Source organism: Amblyomma mixtum, chromosome 1, assembly GCF_055824585.1.
Source record: "Amblyomma mixtum isolate Tamu chromosome 1, ASM5582458v1, whole genome shotgun sequence".
In the NCBI taxonomy this organism is placed as follows: Eukaryota; Metazoa; Arthropoda; class Arachnida; order Ixodida; family Ixodidae; genus Amblyomma; species Amblyomma mixtum.
Window position 1 is genome coordinate 65,549,624 of NC_143012.1, and position 26,861 is coordinate 65,576,484.

General features: G+C 48.1%; 1 protein-coding gene and 1 long non-coding RNA gene across 3 annotated transcripts in view; one reads left to right on the plus strand and one right to left on the minus strand.

The window, feature by feature from the left end:
• LOC149366549 (uncharacterized) overlaps positions 1-26,861 on the plus strand; it is an 83,910-nt gene that overhangs the window by 14,072 nt on the left and 42,977 nt on the right. The gene's annotated exons all lie outside the window — the stretch shown is intronic.
• On the minus strand, positions 9,519-10,261 carry LOC149366551 (uncharacterized). Its single transcript, XM_089550043.1, has one exon. The coding sequence runs from the start codon at positions 10,245-10,247 to the stop codon at positions 9,519-9,521; it is 729 nt and encodes a 242-aa protein (XP_089406169.1). The 5' UTR covers positions 10,248-10,261.

Sequence of the window (26,861 nt, forward strand, 5' to 3'; positions counted from 1 at the left end):
GAAAGAACTTGAAGGATCAAAAACGCTTGATCGAACATGCTGATTTCTTTCTTTGCATACGCGGAGAAGGTGTTAAGGTGCCTTGAAGCCAGATTTCAAAAGTACTCAATTATCAGCCTGTTGTTCAATCATGTTGGCTCTCATTGACTAAGAGTGAACCGTGCTTTTATTACTGACTGAAGTTCAGCTGTCTTTTGATGATATGCCAAAGAAAGATATGTTCTGGAATCGTGGAGTCCTTCAGCTTGTCATGTAGGCGAGTCAGCACGCTTGGAATGATAATATTTGTGAATTGTCAGCAACTACATCTGCAGCACTGGCCAATGTCAAGAGCATTGTGCACTTTGTGATAGTTGCATTCTTCCAGACGCATTTTAATGCCTCCTGATTACTGCTCGGGGTGCCGGTCGTTCACCCCTGAGCAGTGTTTTGCCCCCCTTTCCCTTTATGTGAATGACCAGTGCAGCATTGTTAGCGCTGCGGGCCAAGTGACTTGCAGCTTAGAGCACAACTGTCACTGATTGAAACCTGAGGGCTCTTGCACTTTGCGCCTTTAGCATCAGGAGGCTGCCAATGAGGAGCATTGCACAGACTTGTAGAATAGGAACTGTACTACAGCATGCATAGGTTGGCTACTTCATTTGTATGTTTGTTGATTTACGTGGTGCTTACAATTTTACCGCAGTTCACAAGAGCTCTTCAGAGCATTGCCATAACATTCATGACAGTCACAAACACACTTAAAACCTCCATACATGTAGGGCTTCAGCAAGGGTGTCATTATGAAGGTGGGCACACGTGGCCTAAATCAGTGTCTTGCTAGCTACAAGTCCAAGTCTTTAAGGTCTTTGGGACGTTTTCTCGGAGAGGAAGCTGAAGGCCACGCTTTCTGGTTAAAGAGGGTTTGTGAGCCACGGTTTCACCAAAGAGGTGACACAAGTTCGAGGAAAATAGAGGCATAACATTTATCCAGGCAAAGCAAAACAAATGTTCACAGACAGGGCTCATCAGAAACGGAGAACACACCCTCAGATCCGCGGATTATATGGGGAAAAGAAAGCCACAGCTCAGCAGCGATGGGCAAACTAAGGTGCATTCAAATATTTTGCTCGGTTTGTTTCTGCTAATGGCCAGTTTTCATGTGTTCCATGCACTGCTTGATAAGCACATGTCTGTGAAGTCGCACATGCCAAGCATTTCCCAAACGTGAGGAGATTATGGAGAAGTACGCCAATTGTCAAAGCCTTGCATTAAGGCAGCACTTTCAAAGCAAGCATGTGCATGCTTCTGGCGTGTTAACTAGAGTCACAAAATGTAGCAACGACAGCTCGGAGGTAGGAAAACTCATCATCTGCCACTCTAGTTGAACAATTGTGAATGCCCTTTTAAAATGCTCTCATGTCACAGTCATAAACCTCTGAGACTACATCGGCCCTGACGGCTCTCTCGGCACTTCGCTAACCTCCGGCTAGCTTCTCAGAGCAAGCTCGCTCTGTCTGCTGTCACATTCAGCGCTCCTCTGGGTCGCCGTTCTTGCGATTTTGTAGGTAAAGACTTGCACCGCACGTTACTGTGGCCAAGTGTTGTGCTGCAAGCGTCCTCTCTCGGCCGCACCATTGGCTCAGGCCTGGGCCTCATTTGGGATTCCCGCCTCAGTGTCAGTGGTTGAACTGCAGTCTGTCAAACCGCCCTTTTACTTTGCGCTGTCGGTCCTTGCTGGACATGCTGTACGATGCACGGGCCAGCTTCACGTCACCAACCATTGGCGCTGTCTGCGCCGCTCGGCATCTGCACCCGGTCAACAATCTAGGAGTTGAAGTGGCTCGTTACTGTTCCGAAACCAGTTGTTGGCGCCTCTGACTTAATCCCTTAACGAGTCATCGTCACGGCCCTGGGCACCGGGCATCATTAAGCATGCCGCGTTACAGTCGTGACAAAGGGCACGTCAACGCGCATAGCCGTTCATCTTCTCAATGTCGCAGTCGTCATGCCTGTCCCATTGGGTGCATTGTCATGTTAGGGGGGAGTCTGGGTGCGTTAGAAACAGCTACAGTGCTTGTGTTGACCGGGTCGAGCGTTTCTTTGAAACGCTGCTTTCATGTGGATGGCAATGGCGTCCGCCGCCATCGAGGGAGAGAGTACAATGGGCCAGCCGTAGTCCGCACACATCACATTATAGCATGGCTAGTGTACCATTCCACAAGGGAAGTGGAACTCCGCTGCATCCATTGATACACGATTGGGGGCTGCCCTTGATCAACTACTTGAATCCTCTCGAAACCATTGATGACAGTCTGTTCTTTAGCTGTGCAGCAGGTGTGTCAAACCTTGTGCAGACGTGCGCTGGTATGGCAAAAGTGAGAATGGCAGAATGGTTATGCACTGTCTAGGGGGCAAATCTGTGACCCGTGAGCTGTGTCCACTGTGCACAGCTTCCAAAAATATTATGGTTGCTCTATTTGTGCCTGATATATGCGCTAAGAGCCAATGCATATGAAGCACTCCAACTCTGCCTCCTTCACCCAATTGACTCCTCGCACATACCACCGGCATCTGCCCTCTGTACCTCATCTTGCTGCTCCCATTCACTGTGAAGAACATCTAATACCCGTGCCACACGGGTAGATTTAATGCCATTAAGTGCTTACTGCCTTAAGTTTTAATGGCATTCATGCAGTGCCTTACTGCCATTCGCGACCTACTGAGTTTGCCACAACTCATTCGCCCGTGCAATGTGTACTCTCGTTCCCATTCCTCACGCCATGGGGGAAGGAAATTTTCCTTCCTCCAAGCCACACGCAGAAAAGCACGCAGCTTTGTTAGTAACAACTTTCTAACCAGTAGGAAATGGTTAATTCTTAACTTTCAGTCAGATAAGGCATCCATACCGCATTTTCGATGTGTAGAGCGCCATTTTAACCAGCCTTATTAACAGATACTCTCGACTTATGTGCTGACATGCGAGTTTATGGCTACTTTTTCGATTTGTAAAGCAGGAACAGCTGCACTTTCTAAAAAATCGTTTTTGCATTACATTTGAACAACATTTCCCATATATTGTTCTCATTTGGAATGTTTATATTCAGTTGAAACTTGCAAGCGTTATCGTCATCCTCACTTTCGATAATGGCATTAAATGTGTACGTGTAGCGCCAAGTCGAAAATGACGGCATTAACAAACTTAAGGCCTTAAGCAGTTACTGCCATTTTTTGTGTGCGTGTGGCGCGGGTATAAGGCATCAAATCTAAAATTGATACAAACCTCGCAGTACTGTTGCTGTGGTTATGAGGAACAGAACCACTCTTCACTTTCCACAGAGCTAAAGAAGTAACGACAGCTGCCACTTTTAGGAGGCATGGAAATACTGCTGAGAAGCACAGCAAGTAGATGCAGTGTAAAGATGCCGACAACATGTAGCCACTTGCATCGTTAGCCACTTCTACAGTGGCAAACCTCACGTTGGCAGCTGATGAATTGCAGCGAGCATGTTGCGCCATGGTCGAAGTTTGGCTACGGCGACCGTTTTTTCGGTGTGACAATGGCCGTGTTGTTGACCGCCTGCAGGGGAAATGCACTCGGGCGCTTGCGCTCGGCGGACGGCACTGCGGCCATGCTCACCTCGACACCAACCAACAGCAGTAGCTGCATATGCCTCCACACCTCATAGTAATGCTGACTGTAAGGCCTGTGTGGTCCTAGTTTGCCTGTTTCACACGACTTACGAAGGACAGTTTCGAGAGTGTAAGCTTACGTCCCTGCCCACCCGGTTAACCATGGAAAGCCCGTACGCAGAAGCAGAGAGAAAAAAAAAATTAGGTTACTTGTTTAGTCGCTTCTGTAATCAATATGAACTGATTGTAACGTTGTTGCCTCTAGCATTGAAATCAGTGGCAGTCTTCTTTACAGTCGGGTCCTCATCGCAGCAGAAGAAAAGTGGTGCATCTTCAAGATTAGCGTGCTAACTTCATGAAGTTGTCATACACTACCGTGCATTGTCGCATGCCTGCACTTGTGGGTGCTTTCTGGAGGGGTCCTTAGCACGAAAGGCGAAACAGCCATCAATGAAAACATCCTTGCTGCCAGTGTGTATCATGATCTGGTGCTGGCTCTTCCATGACAGCTGCTGTATCGTCAGACTATGCATGTCGTTGTTGCGATAGAAAGTAGCAGTAGTGTCCATTCATACATTTTGAAATTGTGTCCTGTGGTCCGCGTGTTTCATCCAGGTAGAAGATTTTCAGGCCTTCTTTTTTTTTTTACGTTGCAATGTCATGCTGAAGGTACAGCCCCCGTCAAAAGTATACAGCCCGAGGAGTTTGCTTCTAAGCTCTTTGGCAGGGCTCTCTAGCGCATCTAGCACTCCAAAGCTCGGGAGGATTGAAGACATGAAGCCATTCCTCTTTTGAGAATTTATGGTCGCTGAGGATGCATAAGGAGGCATACAGGAGGCCTCGCAAACAAACCCCTTGGGCCGTATACTGATGACGGGGGGGGGGGGGGGGGGTTGATGTCTGCCCGCGGAGTCACTGGTGAGTTCTAGCCCATCCTTTCATTCATGGACCTTATGTTGTGGAGCAGTCGGTCCATGACTTTAGTAGAGTGAAGCTAGGGTTGAAATCAGAGGAAGTCTTCACAGTCGGGGTTTATTGGGGCAAAAAAGGAAAATGCGATGCACACAAGCCAGCAATACGAACTCAATGAAGCCATCGCACCGCTTTGTTGCCTCTTACCTGCACTTTGGGGGTGTTTTCGGGTGGGGTCGTAACATTTTCATTTTTCTTCACCTCTTTCTTTACACCCATTGCAAATCTCATGTTGAGGAATAAAAAAAAAACATAATATAAGTACATAAGTACAATTTACCCATTAATCAAATGAAATCAAATCAAGATAGCACTGGACGTGTCTGTATCGTGCTAAATATCAAGATGGGCACCCTTGAGGAAATCAAGTTCATTCTGTGACACCACTATAGAAGGCCGACTGACGCAAGAGTTTGCAGAATTATGCATGTAATAGGACACTTATAAACAACTCCAACACTGCGCAAAATGAACTGTGGTCGATGCTTGACCTGACACCCACCTGTTTTACCACGCAGGCTAATGTCACATCTCCTTTTCTATTGTGCACAGATCCCACTCAACTTATTTGTGCCGGAAAAACAACCTTCACGTCGTATTTGCCCCCTATCTTCTTTAACCCATGGGACGACAACCTATGGACATACGGGACAACAGCAACCTTCTTTGGGTCACTGGGAATCTGTTGCTTTCTTGCGCCACTTTTTACCAATCTCATCACCTTTTCGCACACACTGGTTATGTGGTAACCAGGGTACCCACTCAATTTCAGCCTAGCTAACTGCTCAGACAAGCTATCATTGATCAGGTGGGCGGAGGACTTGTGAACGGCTGACCGGTTACAAGAATGCCATCTTTCACAAGTCCTGCGCCCATCCAGAGGCCTATGGAGGTTTCACCAGGGACAGAGTCCCTCTCGGTTATGTCTGTTATCTCAGAAGCCTACGAGAATTTAGTCTCTGGGTTGATAAAGGTTGGTGCATCCGATGACTGCTTGGTGTGTGGGGGGGGGGGGGGGCAAGATGGGTGCATGTAAGGAAAGCTGCATTGCATGCCCACTGTCACTAGATGCTGCCTGGGCACCCCGGTGCTCTGTCAGCATAGGATCGCGTGGAAAGATGTGTAAGCTTGTTTCGAGCTTCTTCAAAAGTGATATTTCAAGATGCATTTAGTTGGATTATTTGTTTCTCACTTTTGGAAAGGGATTCTGGGAGGTGAGGGCCACATGGGGAAGGGAGGGCACTGTGCTGGGGACTGAAGCACAGGGGCTCACAGGGGTTGCCAGTTCGGCAGCAGTACCTGGCAGGAATGGTTCAGCAAATCGCCTTTTTCGTCCACCGCCACGGCCCACTGAACCTGGCAACCACTTCCTTATGAACACCTGTGCTTCTACTACGTCAAGCCCCGTCTTCTCACAGATGGCATCTGCATAAGACAAGCGTACATTTTAGGCCAGCAGAAAAAGAAATCAAGATTATTTTACCAACGGAGAAAACAGAAAAGGCCACAAGTACATGTTATTACACAAAGTGAGTCCCATACAGTATCCAAATACAACTTGAGGAAAAAATGCACCTGAAAGCTCTTCTAACCAACTGTATAAAGCTGCTGCGACATCACGGTCGACTATGACTCACGGCATGCCTGCTGCATGTGGGCTGTGAGTGAGCCTCGACACCATGCTATGTGATGGCAGACGGCAGAGCAATGCAGTCTTGCTTCGCTCCGCCCCGCATTGCAGATCCCGCAAACTTTTGGTGCCGACAGTACACACTTTCGCAACTGGAATGTACATTCTTACCTTCTGTGTTGCTATAAATTAAATTAAGCAATGTTTCAGCTGTTCCTTCAGCTTGGCTGTGGCTGTTTGAGATTGCGCTGCAAAAAAAAAAAAATTGTCAGGCTTGTTAGCACACACTGCTTTGCTTTTCACATCTCATCTTCGTAAACACTTCTTTTGAATGTTTATAAACACAGGATTGTTGTGGGAGTGCAAGTAGTTACATAAGTTGTTCTGTACCAGCTTTTGTGTGGCCTTGTCACCTCAACAGTTCTTGTTCAATAACAAAGTTCCCCACTTTTCTCACTGTGCCTGAAATAAGGCACCCAAGTAGCTTCAGTATGCAACCTGAAACTGACTTGACATTTTCGCCTTTCTGGCACTGGAACTACGACTGTAAATTTGCATATTTTACTTGCTTCTGCATTGTCTGCCGGTCTCACTTGCCATGTGCTTTGACCCCTGCTCCACACGTGTCAAACCTCTTCTTGGCTCCATAAGAAAAATAAATTATTTTGAAAGATGAGCATTGAGCAATGAGAACATACCTACCAACATCCACCTGGTCTTTCGAAAACATTAGCAGGTGGCAATATGGCCACTGCACCTGTTTTCCATCACTTGCACCTGACCCACTTGGTGCACCATCTTTCCAGGCACGGTGTTTTTTCGTAAAAGTGCCCGTCAGGCTTTACTTGCAGGCTGTAATTGTCAGGCACGATGGAAGAGTTTCAAAGCATTGAACTCTGTTTACCACCACATATCCTATCAGGCACAGCTGTCAGCTCGCCAGTCTAAAGCACTCGAACTCTGTCCTGCCACACAAAGGCAGTGACATTTTTTGGCAGGTACTCTGCTCTAGAGACTATGGTTGTACTGGAGAAGAGGTACGGAGACTAAATTTGCCGTGCCACTTGCAGAGTACTTGTTATAAGAGACCAACTGGATTTAACTTTCTTCGCTACAATGTGCACTTCTACAGTGCATAAGACAGTTGTGCCAGCAGTTATGCAAAGGTCAACATGAGCATTTTTGGGGTCACTTTCAGCAGTAGTTGCCTCGCTAGCATGCCACTAATTTGACTATTGACTCACCGTGGTATGGTTGCGAGGTCTGAAATTGCAATTCATCTAAAATGTAACAGATTTCTGCGGTCAGTTCAGCACCTCAAAAGTAATTGATTACTATTATGTTATTCTCCTTTCCACTTTTACCAGCACAAGACATGGACTCCATGGAATGAGCCAGTGTGGCTTCGAGGATCTATTGCCTGCTACAATTTGTGCGCTGTTAATTTTCATCCAAAAACAACACCTGATAAAAGCTGTTCTCGTCAATATTTTTTCCACTTCACATCGGAAACATTAGGAGCGCCACTTAGTACTGTGGACGGAGTTGTAACGTGCGAAGACTTTATGCACCAGCTCAGAGTTTAAAACCGCACGAGAAGCAGCTTACGCTGCAAAATGCACCGCGCTTCGTTGTTCGCAATCACAAGAAATGCAAAGCGCAGAATATGACGTTAGTGAAACACAGGCTGCTCAGGATAGCATTTCCGGACATCCTCGCTCGCACGGCTTTTCGGCAGCGCCACCAGGTTCTTCGCTAGCACTCACCTCAAAGTTCAGGTTCTCAAAGTTATAAAGGTGGTTACAAGCTGTTCTTCGAGTAGGAAACAATTGATTACTACTAATCGACTACTGAGCTATACCACTTCGTTTCCGTGAACGCTACCCTGAACATCGAGCGGCCAATCCAGCTCTACAAAAATAAGCAGCCTGTCTAGAGCGATCAACCGCTGTGCTGTGGCACAAATGGAATACTTGCGTGGCTGCATGCTCACTTTGAACCACGATGCTCGGATTTCAGTCACTCGTATGTCTATGCGCCCTGGCGTCAGAAACTTAGTACCTACTTTGACATTTCGGTTTGTTTCCTTGCAGACGCTCCTAGAGCGCCCTAGATAACAGCGTGGTCACCTTTGTATGTAAAAAGCTGCATCTCTATGAAAGCTGTTGTCCTAACAAGCAATCTTTGCACTGCCATGAATGGGCACTTCGCTGTTCGTCCCTGCACTATGAACGAATTCTTAAGGCCACTACGATGTGCTTTCGGGCGAGGGAATACGTGACGAGCAGCTCTGGAAACTGGCACCGCTGTTCATGCTGCGAGTTCAGCGGCGCAGTTGAAGCTGTTTGACCACTGCCAGCAACACCATTTGCCAGCTTTCAAGCAGGCGCAGATGGCATAGGAAGGGTGCTTTGAAATGTGCACTCGTAGCAATGTAAACATACCTAGGTCATATCCAAGTTCGCTGACGACTTTGGCCCACGCCTCCGTTTTTTCTTGTGGTCTTTGTAATTGGACCTTGAACTGTCTCACAAGATGGGGTGCTTCTGCACTGCACAGATGAGCCGGTTGTTAAACTCGACGTGAGCTGCCTTTGTGGACTGTGTGGTTTTGAATGGGGGAGATAAATCCGTTCTCCCCGTTTAAGCGCGGCTGACGCAGTTCAAAGCCACGCAGACCCCACCCCGTGGTCGCGTACGCTACCGAGCGCACGCCGACCACGGCGGGCCTTGCTCTACGGGAACAAAGGAACGACACACTGGCTGACACAAACAAGGCATTTATTGCTATAACAACAATAACACCAGCTAGCAACAAAATACACTGAGGAATCGAGGATGTCCGACTCACCAGCACGGTTACGAGCGAACGTTCGCCCACGGTAGGGCAGAGGGAAAACTTCGAGGCCGGACGGGACAGGCTTGGCGGGAGCAAGTTCCGACCAAGAGGCGCCCGTCGACGAAGAGCGAAGCCCCGAGCGAAATGTCCGCTCGCTTCCCGGTCCCAGGGAGAAGAGAGAGAGCCTTCCCCCGCGCGCGAGCGGCAAAACGCGCCATCCGTGGCGCTGCTGTCGCTGCGACGCGAGCGCCCTCCCCTGTTAGTTAAAAGTAACCCCACTAAAGGGAGTGCGTTGCGGGGAAGCTAACCACAGGGAACTAGTGAGTTGAGGGAAAGGGAACGCAGGGGACGAAGGCGTCCCCACATCCCCCCAACCTTAAATAGACCCACGCGCCTGCAAGTTACATGCTTCCTCCCCTCCTTAAGAAGCCTCCCGAACAGAGAAGCAGGTGCACACATCGCTTTATTAAATCTCGGTGGACCTTATGTCCAGATCCATATTGAGGCCGTCTTCGGCGGACTCGGCCTCTGCCGCCCCGTCAGTTGCTGGCCGGTCCAGGGCGACAAGCACTGGGGCCGACTCGGGGTCCGGGGGCAGAGTCGAGTTGTCCCGGGCCGTGGGCGAGGGAGCCCTCACGGGCAAGGGTGGTGGGGCTGTGCCGGGAGCGGAGGTGGCGCTGGCGTGGCGGGTGGCGATGTCCAAGAGCCACTCCGCGAACCCGGCGTCCTGGCTTGCTCGCTCCACCATCAGGCAGGCCGCTTCGCTGGGGCCGGTCGTCGCCCGCTGGTCTTCTGCCGGGGCCCCCTGTGTCCTGCGGTAATGCAGGGCCCCGGCCTTGTGGGTCCCCTGGTGGATCACCACCGCCCCGCAAGGGCACAGCTGGGCGTCCGGAGGCAGGGGCAGGGCCGCGCCCCCTGTTCTCTCGTCTGCGTCCGCAATGGTGCGCCCCCGGAAGAGGTTGAAGAGCCTCCCCGGGGGCATGTTTCGTTTGGCCCGCTCCTGCCGCTTCCACGGCCGCCACGATACATAGCCCACCGGCGCGTCCCGGCCCTCCTGGTGCGTCCAGGTCGCCACGTCCCGGGGCGGTGACCGCTGTTTGGGTGGCTGCACCGGGGCCGGGGGCTCCGAGCTATGGGTCGGTGGGGTTGACGGCAGGCGGCGGCGGAGTGGCGAGAGAGCCGGTGGGGGGCCCATGGGCCTTGGGACGGCCGGTCCTGGCCCGGGCGGGGTCAGCTGGCCGCGGCGCGGCGATGGCCAGTGGGGTGGGCCCAGGCGCCGCGGGGAGTGCGTTGCGGAAGAATGTTCTATCCGATAATATATGGTTCAGCAGCTTACCAAGTCGTCGTCGACCGGCGTTGGATAATCCGGGAGGCGTGGGCAGGAAGGGCATCGGCGAGGCAAAACGGCAGTAACACCGCGGCGAGAAGAGACTCGTTCCCGCGCGAACTCTCCTTAAACCCCTACGACATTGCCTCCCCCTTGGGCAACCGGTCACCTTGAAGGAGAGTCGTTCACCCCGTCCCTAAGACGCCAGAGCGTAGGCGTGACGTCACGTCCGAGCTGGGAGTGAGGAGAGTGGCCGGGTGCCCCCCTCTCCCCTCGCCCGGCGGCGCGCGCTTTCGTCGCGTGACTCTGAGCGGGGGCGATGAAGGATATTTGTATATCCCACAGGAGATAGCCATGTCGCTAAGCTTATAAAAAAGTACCAAGCAGACCAAGCCAACACAGAAGTGCGTGCATGAAAGGCATGCACCGGCGAGGAAGACTGACAGTTTTTTTCTTCGCTTCTTCTTTTAACATTTTAGTCTGTTGGCAGGTCCTGTTTGTCGACAACACTCAAACCTGGTTTTCATTATCCGCTTCATGTCTAAGCTGCTTTTTCTTTATTTATTTAGGAAATACAATAGTATAGAAAAGAAAAAATAATGAACGGACAGTAGTACAAAGGAAGCCAGTGTCTAACACAAAAAAAACCCACATATACAGAAATCATTAGCTGTAATAAATATAGTTCACTACATTGAATAAAAACATGAAGAAAGACAAATGTTCGAACCAGAGATCAATACAATGTCATTACAACACATATTCTCAGAATTATAACACAACAGTGTTGCAAGCAGTAAAGTAAGACAGAGCTCTGTTCAAAAAGAACTCCTCCAACTGTCCCTTAACACTAGAGAGTTTTAGTATAGCGTTAGAGTGATAGCGGACATAAGGGAAATTACGTTAGCGTACCGCAAGCAACTTGTCCCCACTGACAGTTTTAGTGTAGTGTTTTGAAAACGCCATCTGCTTGACATGGATGCCAACGGTCCTTCTAAAATGGTCGACATTGCCGCTAAGTTGCCAAAGTATAATATTTCCGAGTTCTTTAAACGAATTATTTGTGCATCATTCATTTTCGTCTGCAAAATGACCCCAAAATTGAAATACAATGAAATAAAAACGTAAAACAGTGGCGCCACCTAGTAAAGGCAATGTTAACTACAAGCCATTGGAGCAAGAATATTTGCCATCACATGACGTCTAATGTTCAAAAAACTTTTGTAAATTTAATATAAACTCTTTTTACATAATTTAAGTCCATAAAACACCGTGAAAAACCTCCAAATCTATTTTTGTCTCGTTCCAAACGTTTTTGCTAGGTTTCTGCTGCGTTTCGGGCCGTTGCAGACGGTAGCAGTGCAGCTTGAGGTTCCATTAGGCTTGCGCGCTCCAGAATCGAGAGCGTATCTCAAAAACTAGGCTGAATTGCAGCTTAAACTTTACCTTCGAAGCAAGGTAAGTCATAGCAAAAAGCAAAAACACCAGTAGTTGCCGGTAAACATGCCGACCGGAATCGCAAGAGCTGCTGAATCGGCTAAAGCGGGTGGCTGTCGCTTGAAAGGACGCCGCCATGTTTCCACGCTAAGGCCGCAAAAGCCGCAACTGCCGCAACGCTAAATTCTGAAAATTGCATGCGTACGCCAACCATGGGCGTCCGGAAGGGGGGGCAAGGGGGGGCGCTTGCCCCCCCTTGGAATTACGGATATTATTTGCGCCCTAGTAGAAAACAACTACAAACCTACCGCCTCCCCCATCCCCAGAAACCGGGTGCACCCCCCTGGAAAAAGTTCTGCGGACGCCCTTGACGCCAACGCTATTTCCCCGTTAGCGTTCTGCGCATGCGCACTCTGGACCCGCTATTCCGCTATGCACGCAATTACGCAAAGCCTGCAATACTAAAACTCTCTACTGTCTCACTTCCCTTGATCAAAGTAAATGCTCTCTACAGCCATCCGCTTTTCTGAGAAGACTACAAAGTGTGCCCATTTGGTAATTACAGTGTTTGCTTCACTGTCTTCAAAGAGTACAGGTTCTATCTATGCCACCATAGGTCCTTCTTGGGGGTCAGAGGCCAAGCAAATAGTTCATTTTGTCCTTATTTACCCCTCGGTGCTACGACAAGCTGCACTAGAGGAGGTATGCATGCGATATATGAGCGATGTCACCACCTACTCGATGCCATTTTGATGTTCTCTCGGCATTGGTGCAGTCGCATTGGTCGGCTGTCTGTTCGTGTGCTGATGTCTGTTCATGCTCATTCGTTATCTCGCCACAGATGTGATGGCGGCTAGGTTTCCTGGACCGAGCGACTGTTCAGCCTATTTGGCTAGCTTTTGCGATGCGGACGAGGAAAAATAGGCCGCAAAAATCAAGGCTTGTGGCGTGGTTGCCTTTTCCCTCGACGCATGAGACTGCGCTGTGGACGTCGACCTGCGGCCCCGCATGAACATGTGCGACATTCATGAATATCTCGTTTTGAGGACGAGTTTTGTCACTCGCGAGCAACTGAAGGCTTACAAATCTCTGGAAGCTCATATGTCACCAGCGGCTGAAAAAAGTCCGAACACGTGACCTTGAAGTTATTGTCGACGGTCACGCGGTTACTGCCTTGGTCGACACGGCAGCTTACTGCTATATCATGAGCGAGCCACTCGTTGTCCGACTCAGGAAAGTAACAACAACTTGGGAGGGCCCGCTGATCTGCACCGCAGGTGGTAACATTACGGCATCAGGATGCTGCACCGCGAGAGTTACATTAAATGGATGAACCTATGCTACAACCTTCCTGGTCCTACAGCAATGCTCGCAAGACCTGATTTTGGGACTGGGCTTCCTAGATGAACATCGGGTAATCATCGGCCTCCGATCTAAGTCGATCACGCTTTCCACGGACAAAGCGATACCTGCTGCGACGAGCACGACTCATCACGTCGCCATAAACGTCCTTGACGAAGCGTTGAGCGTGCTGCCCCGATCAAGTGTCGTCGCCTGCATAGGTACTGGAGGCATCGAAAATGCCGATGGCATTGTCAAGGAGAACACCCAGTTACTCCTGGATCGAGGACTAGGCTTCGCAAGGGGAGTCACCCAAATCCGAAATGGCCAACCAAGCCCAGGTGCTGCTAACCAATTTCACCGAAGAATACTGGTATCTAAACAAAGGTACCACGATTGCTTTTCTCAACGAGCTGGCAGACATTGGAGACATATTTGCCCTCCCTGACCAACCCAGTTTTGAATGCCTGTTCTGAATGCAAACCATTTTGCACTCAGTGCCTGGGTCCTGGTTCTTTCTATGCTTTGGGTGGCTTCCTCGTTGATGGTCAGGCTGAGGACTATCTTCTATCTGAGGACTATCGTTGCACTTCTGAAGCATGGAGTCATAATGTAAGCTTTCAGCAGTACGCGTAGCCTCGGCTAGGAGATACAAAGCGTGGTGACGATGGCGACGGGGAACGTGATAGGCGGCTCGGTGATGAGCATCCTTCCCGACGCAAAAACTCTTCGATTTCGGCTGGTCGCTGGCCGGATCGGGGTCGCGGGGTGTCGTAAGAAAACCCTCAGATGCCTATTCTTCTGTATGGGCAGTGCCGGAGGATGTGACTGGCTTCGCCACAGTGGAAGCATGGTGAGCGACGCTGGTCGGAAGTTCTCCTCTCGTCGCATTTCCTCGGCCGTGTGTGACGTTCGTAGGATGGGCAGGCTGGGGCGAGAGGGCGGCGGTCCAGCGTAGCTGGCTGAGTGCAACAGGGGCTTGCGTCCCATGGTCGAGGTGCAGGACGGCGCACTGTTGCGGCGCAAGCCATGGCTGGGGGCTCCAGAGGCTGCGTGGTTGTCGGCATCACACCCAAGGACTGTTGAACCTCATCCCGGATGACGTCAGTGAGCGATGTAAGCTGTGGCTGCGTTCCCGTTGGCAGCAAATGTCGGAGCTCTTCTCACACAACTTGATGTATAACCTCCTGCAGGTTATCATTGTTAGCGGGGTCCGGGCAGCTTGCTGAGAAAATGGGCTGCTGGCGGTCGTACTGGCGGGCTCGGGCATCAAGAGTTTTTTCCATGGTGGATGTCTCTTCTACGAATTTCGCAGCGGGTTTTCGGTGGGTTGCAGACGAGGCCAGCAAATAGTTGCTCTTTAACTCCTCGCATTAGCAGCTTTACTTTTTCTTCTTCCTTCATGTTTGCGTCGGCACGCCGGAAGAGACGCTTTGTCTCCTCAGTATACACTGCAACGGTCTCGCTTGGGTGTTGCATCGAGACTGTAGCAGCTGCTGGGCTCTCTCCTTTCGCACGACGTTTGTGAAAATTTTCAGAAGCTGCTCCTTGAATATTTCCCAGTTCGTAAGGCTAGCTTCCTCATTCTCAAACCAGATTCTTGCTGGTCCCTCCAAGGAGAAGAACACATACCTAAATTTCCCAGTTGTTAAAGATTGCCACACGGTCGAACTGTTCCAGCCATTCTTTGGGGTCGGCGCCAGGCGAAGCGTCAAAGGTTGGTGGCACCCAGGGCTGCTGTAGAATGATTGGAGTCGATGTCTGGGGCAAGCTCATGGGGGACGTTGCTGTTTGCTTTCGCTTCCGGGTAGGCTCCGGCAGAGTCCCGAACTCAGGTGCGTCCCCTAGCAGATGTCAGTTTGCACGGTGGTCTGGAGTCAGGTCCTCCGGTGAATGACTCGGAGGGCTGGCGTCACAACTTGCAGGGGGTGTCAGAACATGGAAGGTTAGCCAGCACCTCCACCAGATGTCACGTTGTAATGACGGCAGTCTAGCGGTCAGGAAGACTGCCACAAAACTTGCAAACGAAGCTCTTTATTTGGGCTGACTTGCACCTACAAAAGAACTAAACAGCACGGCACAGCGGCTTAAGCAACAAATTGGCTCGCCAGTCGAACTACGTTTGCTCGCCACTCGCTGCATCGCTCAATTTAAAGCCAGCAAGGAAACTTCGAGACAACAGGTCAAAATCAACTACATCAATCTGGAAAAACGTAGGTGTAGCTCCTCTTGGCAGTGATCAATCGAGATTAGTCAGGTCGCTTCTGGCATCAAACAAAAATGATAGCTATGCACCTCCTTTTGTCCCTCCGCTCTTGGCATGCTTTAAGTCTGCATGTTGAAACAGTTGCTCCACCTTTCCTTCAGTCATGAGCATCGCTGCCACACAGCAGTAAGAGCTGCCAACCCTTACCAATTTTGGGACACAGGCCTGCATTCATTCCAGTACAAAAATTAGTTGAATGGCACCACTGAGTTACATAAGTTCGTTGGTGCATAGCAGACCCTAGCAATCTTGTCAGTTACACATTCATTGCTGGCATTCTTAGAACTTCTACTTCCCTTTAATATTGCATATTTTTTCTTCACCATTCCAATAAGCGCTCAACACGAATGCGAACATTAGCGATTTCTTGTGTTCGTTCAACCTCAGAACTAGAAAGCTGCCTGTTTCCTTCTGTGAATACAGGAACTGCTAACTTTGCACTGCGCATGCCAACGCTTTCAGCAATGAGGAACCCCCTGTCTGCTAGAACGATGTCTCCTTTGTCTGACAGATTAAGTATACCACTGTCCTCGGTGATCAGCTTGCCACTGGCATGCCCACCAAATGCTTGAAAAATATATGTAACCATTCCTTGCAGGGAGGTTCCAAACAAATTTGACAGTATTGTGATGTTTGTACTGAGACCACGTTTCTGCACGTGGCATCAGTGAGCTGGGCCTGTGAATAAATACCTCGAAGCAGTCCAGAATGACTGACATTCAAGCCAAAGTTTCCGACAAGGGCAGCTGGCATCGTCTCCATTATTCTTCTGTCATAGGCCACCATACAAATGACCCAAGATGACCATAACAAATGTCTGACCACTTATTACAAACCCTAGATACAGTGGGCTCAGAAACACCAAAGCAGTATGCTAAATCCTGCATTTGGGTTCCAAGCCTTATTCTCATCAGAAACATTACCATCTCCTCAAACTTTGTTTCAGCAGCTATTTCAGCATAAAAGAAAAAAAAAGTGCCATAAATGATGGCAGTCCTGTGTAGAAGGTGACTTTCGTCATCACCACGAAGAGCCTCTTCGGTGAACTTTGTTGCCGCCAGGCTCTCTTTGGCTGCCCTCAGCTCCCCACGAAGATTTGCTACGTTTCTCCGCGGCGTTGACGGATTTTAGCGCACAGACTATCACGTTTTAGTCCCAAACAGGCCACACCGCAAGTCCCCGCCTTTGCATCATCCCCGAGGATGCTGCGTATTGCAGCGCCTGCTTGTCCAGGACCTAAAGTTGCCTTGAGGTTGAGCGTGTTTCGTGGTTTGAGCACCACGATGATCTCGTCTCTTTCGATGCGCAGCGTGTTCTGCGGCCGCCACCGGAGTTGCTTGGAGCGCTTGAAGGCTGCGTTCAACGCACCACCGGAGTTGCTTGGAGCGCTTCAAGGCTGCGTTCAACGCACTCCCGCCATGCGTATGCGCAGAGCGGGCCAGCACCTGTTGCTGGGCGGCACCAGCACTGGTGTCCCTCGATGCCGCCACCACATTCTTCTTTCCGCGCCAGACGCGGACAATATCCTGGATGTATTCATCCTCCGTTGGTAGAGGTGCCTTGCCTTGAGTTGTATCCTCGGTTTGAGTTGTGTCCATTCTGATGATCCGCAGGGTCTGCGGGTCGTATCCGGTGACTTGAGTTGGAGTTGCCAGAGCCAAGGGATCCCTGACTGGCACCATCGTGGGCCCCGGTGCCGTTAGGCTTAGCACCTCCGTGGCATGGCGAAAGCTTCAAATGACTGAAAATTGATAAAAAATTGGCCCCACCTTAACAAACATCATGTACATGGGTGCTGCTGAGGTTCCTGGAGACGATGATACCAGGCTTGCAGGGGGAAAAGTTGATGTATTGCAATTATTGTGATCTGTCACGGAGTCGACTTGGTATGTGACTGCTCCCGTCACTGACGCTAGCTCCCCCTAACACATTATAGCGACAACCACCGCCTTTCCCGGCTCCTGCAAAGGGGCTGAGTAAGACTGGGGAGCGAACTTTAAGGCGCCTGCAGACAGGTACTCTACTCTGTCCTGCAATCATCAAATATTACGATCCTAACATGGATGGGTGATGCCAGCACTGTGAGGAGATATGTGATATCTTCCGCATGATGTGGGGTGAGAATGCCACCCCTTCCTGAGAGGCATGGGAGAATGCCCTCCTCACTTGCTCCTCACTTGAGTTCCAAAGGGCTCTGGTGAAGCGGGCACGAGACGGGGCCTCGTCATGCGGTGTCCCGAACCAAGGACGCCAACCATGTAGCAGGGCCACTCTGTTCTACCATATATAAGTTTTCACCACCACCACGAGACCCAGAACCACACGACAACACAACGTGGCCTGCAGAGCTTTTGTTTACACTGCATCAGCATGCAGGATTCGGCAGTCAGTTCCCACTTTACAAGTTATAATGTAACAAACTTTAACACAGCAAAAGTTTTTTCATTTCGTAAAAAAAATAACATTTTATTCATACATTTTCACTTGAGAAAGAAACAGATCTCTAAGATACAAACACTTGTACATGGAATACGAGGCGGAGCAGTAACATCGACTGGATTTGCTAGATAATTATTTTCTAGATGGTGGCTACCAGCTGTGTACCTCTATAGTACTTCTGCGTGCTGCTGTCGAAGGCGGTTTGGACTGTAGTAGATAAAGTGTTTGCCTTCGCAAAGAATGCATCTCTGATTTCAAATTCAGCAGCAACACAGACTCATGAAAGCTAAGACCTAAAGCCTGCTTGAGCCTGGCTGCAGATTTTCAACTTCTCCATTTACCGCCCGCGCTCGCCACCAAGAGGCTGTAAGCTCATTCTCTATGTCCTTGGACAACATTTAGGACAGAGCATAGACACGCGAGTTAAGAATATGCCCGTATTGTCACAGTGAACTTCAGACGCATCCTTGTCATCTGAAGATGACCCCTTGCCAAGGGAAGAAGACTCCACTCAAGGAGGAATTCCCGCAGGGCTGGCTAGCAGCAACAGTGACGGGACTGATGAAACAGATTTCGATGTTGCCGATTACTATGCAGCAATGCAAATGGGATGTGAACCTGCATTCCATGATGGCAGTGGATGTGCAGAGACTCCACAAGAACAGGATGCGAGTGGATCTTCATCAGTGTCTGACAGTGAGGTTAGTAGCTTTTGGATAAGTGGTTAGAACCGCAGGCAAGGTCGCTTAGTGGAAGCACCCTCGTTTCCATCTAGAGGCCGGTGACACGGAACAAGTGTTTCCTTTTTATGCAAGTCTGAAGGAGCTGTGATTTATTTAATTAAATCGGGTCTACTGAAGAAGAATGTGGAGGCTGTCGGAAAAGAAGGAGCTGTTTTCCGGGAGTGCCACTTTAAAGCCCAGGAAAAGCTTCTTGATCTTATGAGGCAATTTTTCAATAAATAGTTCTTGAAAAAGCATTCCAGTCCCAATCTGGACATCTGTGGAATATGTCGGCTGCTTAGAAATACTCTCATACATCTCTGTTTCAAGCAACCACTGCTGTGAGACGGAGTCCCTGAGGTGCTCACAAATGTTGTGAAGTATACAGCATGCACATATTGAAGGCAGTACATTTTTGATGTCGCTCTCCATTCTTTTCATTACAAAGTGGAACTGAGCCTTAAGTCTGCCAAAAGCATTTTGAACAATTCATCAGGATTTCGAAAGATGGTAGCTAAAATTCTTCTGGTCCGGTGTGGTGCTTGAGCTGGGAGAAGGCGTTATGAGGTTAGATGTAAGTGCAAAAGTCTTATCATAAACTATCAAAGGAGGTACTGCAATGCCACTAATAACAGCTGTAGATGCTGCAAACATGGAACTGGAAACACCCTTGGCCAAGGCTGACTCTTAATAGACATGGAAATTGTGACATCATCCAGGGGATCCAACCCTGATATACCTGAAGGTGTACTTGCAGTCCACAAGGGCTAGCAGGATGACACTATGCCTCGAAATGCTATTTGGATTATGAAAAAAAACATTTTTATCTCAAGTTATGAATAAAGATCTATTTGACGGTTTTGGTACTTACCAGCCCTTGTAGTTATAGCGGCGGTCTTGTTCTGAGCCAGAATGTAGGAGAGTTCTAATGCAGTTGCGAACTCTGCGATGCTGTGGATGAAAATTATCAGCTCTAATATGCTCTTGTTATCTGCAAGAGTGTGCAAGACATTGTGGACTAAATCTTTTTGTCATCTTCAGTAATTATCTCCAAGCATTTAATAGACCGATTGGCTTTCAGCATTTTGCACAGAAGTGTGCCCGTTTTGCCAAGGTTCTTTCCAAGACCCACTCTGAAAGTGCAGGTGCACTTGCTGCAGGCAACAACATTAAAAACCAACTCGAGGTCCTTCTCTGGCAGGTCATGAACATCAGACAGGGACAGTTCTTTAGGGCATTCTGAAGAGGGCAGAAGTGCAGACAATAGTCACTAGTGTGTTCTTTAGGGGCAGAAACGGGGGAATGGCACCCATCCAAGGTTCAGTGGCCTCAATCAATCAAATGAGAAGAATTTCTTATTCGAGCAAGCTCTTCCTCATGACCTGGGTCAACGGTCACTACTTGGCCCAGGTGGTCATATTGCTTTACTACTTCCAATGCCTGTCTACATAAGTTATTTGAACTGTTGCTCCTTTCCTGCACTGTGAACTGAAGCTTTCTTCACGTTACTTTTCAGCTGAGCATTGCACTCTGTCTTTTTAGGTCATGAAGCATAGACTGCTATACGTTCTATTAAATAACTTAGCAGGGCAAACCTTTTGAATGTGGAAAGAAATTTAGCAGTGAAATTCACTTTTCTGTTAGCTGACTGTAGAGCGATAGATCGTTTCCCTTTCCTGTTCAGTTCTTCAAGCTGTGGCAGCATGCATGAAAAATAAAACATCTCAAGTCTTTGCATCACTTTTTGATATAAGCTTCACTGAAAGGAGCCTTCACAAGCACAGCAAATTTTAAAGACCATACACAAAAGAAGCAAAGGATCTTTTCAGCACAAAGCATAGTGAACTGTGTCTATGCATAGTAATCGTTAGGTCCATTTTCACAAAGAATATAGTCACCGTTTTTTTTAAGATCATACTTTCCACTGCGGATTAACTGTGTACAGTCTTCTAAGAACGGGTATTTGATTTCCAAAATTGTATGGTGTGTGTCAATAACACCATGTGGTGTGGCAGACAACCAAGGCTTGCTTTTCAAAATGTATCCCATGAATTGAAACAGCTACATTGTAGTCTGCAGCGAACTGGCGACGGGCCACTTTTTCATGCTGCAGTCCATGCTGTATAGCACCATTACCGTGAAACTTCGGTGATGTGAGTGCCGGCAGTACTTTTATACTTGGTGTTCCTTCACGCTTTGGGATTCTTTTTGTTTGATGCAATAATGTGCAGCCGTCTTGAAATATGCCACAGGTGGTTGTTCTGATCCCTTGTAGCTGCCTCAAGTGCAGCCACTGCACTATCAGAAAGTGTGACACATTTTTCATAGAAAGCACTGCATGGCCCAGAAGCTCCCGGCAAGGTGTCAATGTTGAAATGGGATCCATGTTGAACAGCAGCAGGTGTGGCGGCAACTTCTGGTTCAGGTTGTCGGACCGGAACCGTCATTGTTGCTTGGAACAACGTACCTGAAATGGAAAACACAAGTGACAGAACACATACCATATAAATCGTGGCCTACAGTGGTAGGCCAAAGTTCTTCCATGGCTTGCACCACCTCACCAGTGTGTTCTGCTGAATTCACTGCTATTCTTGACAAATTTATCTTTCCCGCCGCGGTGGCTCAGTGGTTATGGCGCTTGGCTGCTGACAGTGAAGGCTTTTGGATAAGTGGTTAGAACCGCAGGCACAGTTGCTTAGTGGAAGCACACTCGTTTCCATCCAGAGGCCGTGACACGGAACAAACAAACATTTCTTTTTATACAGTTAAAACTTTATTTAAACTTCGTTAAATTGAATGAGGCACTTCTCGGTCACATAATTCGATATATTCGATTATATGGTGTGGCGGCATCATATTCGCGAAGCGTCAGTATTCCCAAAATGAAATTGCGGCCCGTCGAAACGACCGGCGCCGCTAGCATGTATGCAAAGAAACAACAAAAATTGTTTCTGAAAAAGAAAGGCCTGAGGGGACTACAAATTTATTAAAAATTAAAAAATTCTAGAAAAATTTAAAAGCGTACACTTTGTTAGCACCTACCGCACTGATTTCTCGTAGGTCTGAAGTGCGTCCAACATACCTTCCATTCCCTGGTGTGTTCCGGCAAAATACCGCAACAGATCTGGTTGGTTATGGTTTTGTGGGGTTTAACGTCCCAAAGCGACTCAGGCTATGAGAGACGCCGTAGTGAAGGGCTCCGGAAATTTCGACCACCTGGGGTTCTTTAACGTGCACCGACATCGTACAGTACCCGGGCCTCTAGAATTTCTCCTCCAAAGAAATTCTAGCCGTCACGGCCGGGATCGAACCTGCGTCTTTTGGGCCAGCAGCCGAGCACCATAGCCACTGAGCCACCGCGGTGGCACGCAGCAGATCTAGAGCATCCATCACCTGACCTGGTGTCAGCACGGGAGCTTCGCCATCTTCAGGGTCGTTGTCAGTGTCTTCGGCTGCCACTCCCTCCACGCTTCCTACAAGCCGCAATATATAGGCATGAGTCAAAACTTCCGTTGTGACTGCAACTGCATCGGCATTAACTATGGGCACTTCATCCACTGAGCGAAGGTGTTCCCTGGCATCTTCGTGCTGGTGCACGGTGCTCATGCAGTCCACACCAGCTTCGGCAGTTTCAGGGCCTAGTGCATCAAAACCGGCAGTCCTGAAGCAGTTGACAGTTATCGACTGCCTTATTGCTCTCCAAGCCACCGCCACCGTCTCAGCCGCCATAAAAACATCTCTCTTCATTTCGCGCTTCAGTTCCAGGTTCAGAAGAACTGTCAACGACTGGACAGTTGTATGTGCACGTATCGCTATTAATTATTCCTTGATCCAAGGGCTTAACCACGGACATTGCGTTTGTCGGGAAGTAGCGAAGTGCCACACTGGTCAGCTCGACCTCTGCCACGTAGTGGGCCGTGCAGTTGTCTAGTAACAGGCAGGCTTTCTTTTTCTGACGACACATGTCACTATGAAACTTTTTGAGCCATGTAGCGAAAATGGCACGCGGCATTCAAGATCTTGAGGTGGCAATGTACTTGACAAGAAGCTTTTTTGTGCCTTTAAAACATCGCGACCTCATACTCTTTCCAATGACAAGTGAGTCTCATTTGTCGGTACCATCCATGTTGACGCACAGCACTAAAACTGTCGCATTTCTTCATATGTTATCCTCCTGCATTGCTCAAACTTCAGACTGTGCTTTATTTACAAGTGCTTATGTATTATGCACTGTTAGGTGCCTAGGTATTATGCACCCGCTCCTGTTCTTTTTTCCAAACCTGTGAGAAATTTTGCACAGCACTAATCATCTGCAGTGAATGCCTGAATGAAATAACTTAACGGCATTATTGGCAGGCCAGAGCTAATCATGCTGGGTTTTGAAGAATGTTCTCTGCTTCACTGTCTGGATGCCAACTGAGGCCAGTATTCTTAACGTAGCTGTGGGATGGCTGCTGACAGCTAGACATTCAGTACAGGCTGCTGCCGGGTACCGTCTTGGTTTTCTCAGCAGTTGATGTGGCCTGCTAGCCATTCTGCGCAAGCTTCAACCAACTTTCCTTTACACTTCATTTTGAAAGTGCATGGTGGCAGGCGGGTGAAGCAGGTTTGGAAAAGCAGTTTCAGCCGCTTCACCTCCACTGAAAACACTCTCTTCTGCAGGTTGAGTGAGCTCCTTTAAAGTCCTAGTTGGCTTGTCATGGCTGAGAACGAATTTTCTGGTGAATAGCAGAACATAAACACAAAGCACAGTACTAGCTCACTCTTAAATTTCTCTTGCAGAGCTACAAGATATAGCAAATGTTCATATGGGGTGCTGCAAGCACAGTACCAGATTAGCAGTAAGGTTAGCAGTAACATATTGCACACATACCTGAACTCAGTCAACAGCCAGCTCGCTGCAGCTGTCATCACTACTGTCCGCACATTCCTCTGTAGCCATCTCGACTTGCATAGCAGCATTGCTGCCACCAACCTGGATACCTGAAACGCGTATATTCTTATGGTCTGTACTTTCATGGCAATTTTCCAACCTGATTAACTTGGTTCGTCACGGATGAGCTGCATAGCACCCACAGCTTATTATGCTTCATTTATGATTAATCTGTGAGATATACCATATTAGTGGGTATTATGAACAAATCTAGGTTGTTATGCAATCACACTGCACCCCTAGGTGCATCTAGTTTACTGCAAGAAATCGATAGAGAGCAGTGGGGGGAAGGTATAAAAAATTTGCCTTCAAACGAAACGAACATATCGACAAAAGTCGTCTGAGTTCTTGTTTGCAGTGACTTCGACATCATACTTTTACTCCATACAGTCTGTGAACCTTGGCACGCTGTTGATGGCTTCACCACCACTTGAACGCACTTGTCTGTTATTGGAAAGCAGTCATTGTAGGCTTCCACAAGCCCTTGAACAATATGTGTCTGTTATCTCAGCTGTTTGGATGTCTCGAGGTGGCAAGTCTGAAGGTGGCAAGCCTGACAATGTAAAGACTGCAGGCAGACAGGCTTGAGGCGGCAAGGCTACAGGTTCTAGTCTAGATTTTGCTCTTATCATATCTGAAGTAGAAGCAACACTGCTTTGAAGGCACTGTAAATGTACGTATTCATCTGGTCTCTCATGAGAGTGAAACCTGTTGTATCTCACACTATTAAGGTAGTGCAGTTTAGTTCATCAATCATGTTTGAAAAACCACACTGCTTTTGAAATTTACAACATCGTTATTGAAGGGTACGTGCAGTCGATGAAAAAGTATATTGCTTCACCCATCGAGGTCACAAGTTGCCTCGCCTCTTCAACTCTTTCCGTCGGCGGAATGCAGAAACTTTCCTGCACCAGAAACCTGTCATTTACAGGCAGGCTGCCAAGGAAACGCTGCAGCTCGATGTAAAATGGCCAAGTCTTGGCTCCTGATCCTTTCTTCTGCTCGCGAGCTTCTTTACTCTAGAGAGAGAAGAAAGAACCAGTAAATCAATCGTCCGTTTCCAATACAAGTTTGACTGTCCCCAGGTTGAATGAAGCTTGTTAAACAATACTGTTGCAGTTCTTTACGCCAGAAGTTGCTAATACCTCCCTCTTCATGGCCGTTCCGTTGCGCTGTCGGTCATTCCGGTGCGCTGTCGGCCCCCAAAAAAGATGTCTGCTGATCAGATATTCCAGAAAGCAGTTCTTGAGGAGCAGTGTCTACTGAGGAAGAATGTGGAGGCTGTCAGTAAAGAAGCTGTTTTCCAGGAGCGCCAGGAAAAGCTTCTTGATCTTACGGGGCAATTTTTCAATAAATAGTTCTTGAAAAAGCATTCTGCTGCCTGTGCAACATTCTTGTGCTGTGTCTAGCTGCGTCCCAGTTGTTTGCAGAACTGTACACGTGCTTCTCGAATTTCATTTCCAGTCCCAATCTGGACATGTGTAGAATGTGTTGGCTGCTGATAAATACTCTCATATGTCTATTTCAAGCAACCACTGCTGTGAAACGGAGTTCCAGAAGGGCTCACAAATGTGGAGTACACAGCATGCACATATTGCAGTCAGTACATTTTTGATATATCGCTCCCCATTCTTTTCATTACAAAGTGGAACCGAGCCTTAAGTCTCCCAAAAGCATTTTCAACGATTCATCAGGGTTTCGAAAGATGGTAGTTAAAATTCTTCTGGTCCTGTGTGGTGCTTGAGCTGGGAGAAGGCTTTATGAGGTTAGATGTAAGTGCAAAAGTCTTATCATAAAGTATCAAAGGAGGTACTGCAGTGCCACTAATAACAGCTGTAGATGCTGCAAACATGGAACTGGAAACACCCTTGGCCAAGGCTGACTCTTAATAGACATGGGAATCGTGACATCGTCCCGGGTATCCAACCCTTATGTACCTGAAGGTGTACATGCAGTCCACAAGGGCTAGCAGGATAACAGTATGCCTCCAATTGCTATTTGGATTATGAAAAAAAAAATTTTATCTCAAGTTATGAATAAAGATCTATTTGACGGTTTTGGTACTTACCAGCCCTTGTAGTTATAGTGGCGGTCCTGTTCTGAGCCAGAATGTAGGAGAGATCTAATGCAGTTGCGAACTCTGCGATGCTGTGGATGAAAATTATCAGCTCTAATATGCTCTTGTTATCTGCAAGAGTGTGCAAGACATTGTGGACTAAATCTTTTTGTCATCTTCAGTAATTATCTCCAAGCATTTAATAGACCGATTGGCTTTCAGCATTTTGCACAGAAGTGTGCCCGTTTTGCCAAGGTTCTTTCCAAGACCCACTCTGAAAGTGCAGGTGCACTTGCTGCAGGCAACAACATTAAAAACCAACTCGAGGTCCTTCTCTGGCAGGTCATGAACATCAGACAGGGACAGTTCTTTAGGGCATTCTGAAGAGGGCAGAAGTGCAGACAATAGTCACTAGTTGTTCTTTAGGGGCAGAAACGGGGGAATGGCACCCATCCAAGGTTCAGTGGCCTCAATCAATCAAATGAGAAGAATTTCTTATTCGAGCAAGCTCTTCCTCATGACCTGGGTCAACGGTCACTACTTGGCCCAGGTGGTCATATTGCTTTACTACTTCCAATGCCTGTCTACATAAGTTATTTGAACTGTTGCTCCTTTCCTGCACTGTGAACTGAAGCTTTCTTCACGTTACTTTTCAGCTGAGCATTGCACTCTGTCTTTTTAGGTCATGAAGCATAGACTGCAATACGTTCTATTAAATAACTTAGCAGGGCAAACCTTTTGAATGTGGAAAGAAATTTAGCAGTGAAATTCACTTTTCTGTTAGCTGACTGTAGAGCGATAGATCGTTTCCCTTTCCTGTTCAGTTCTTCAAGCTGTGGCAGCATGCATGAAAAATAAAACATCTCAAGTCTTTGCATCACTTTTTGATATAAGCTTCACTGAAAGGAGCCTTCACAAGCACAGCAAATTTTAAAGACCATACACAAAAGAAGCAAAGGCTCTTTTCAGCACAAAGCATAGTGAACTCTGTCTATGCATAGTAACCGTTAGGTTCTTTTTCACAAAGAACATAGTCACCGTTTTTTTTAAGATCATACTTTCCACTGCGGATTAACTGTGTACAGTCTTCTAAGAATGGGTATTTGATTTCCAAAATTGTATGGTGTGTGTCAATAACACCATGTGGTGTGGCAGACAACCAAGGCTTGCTTTTCGAAATGTATCCCATGAATTGAAAGATGCATTGTAGTCTGCAGCGAACTGGCAACGGGCCACTTTTTCATGCTGCAGTCCATGTTGTATAGCAGCATTACCGTGAAACTTCGGT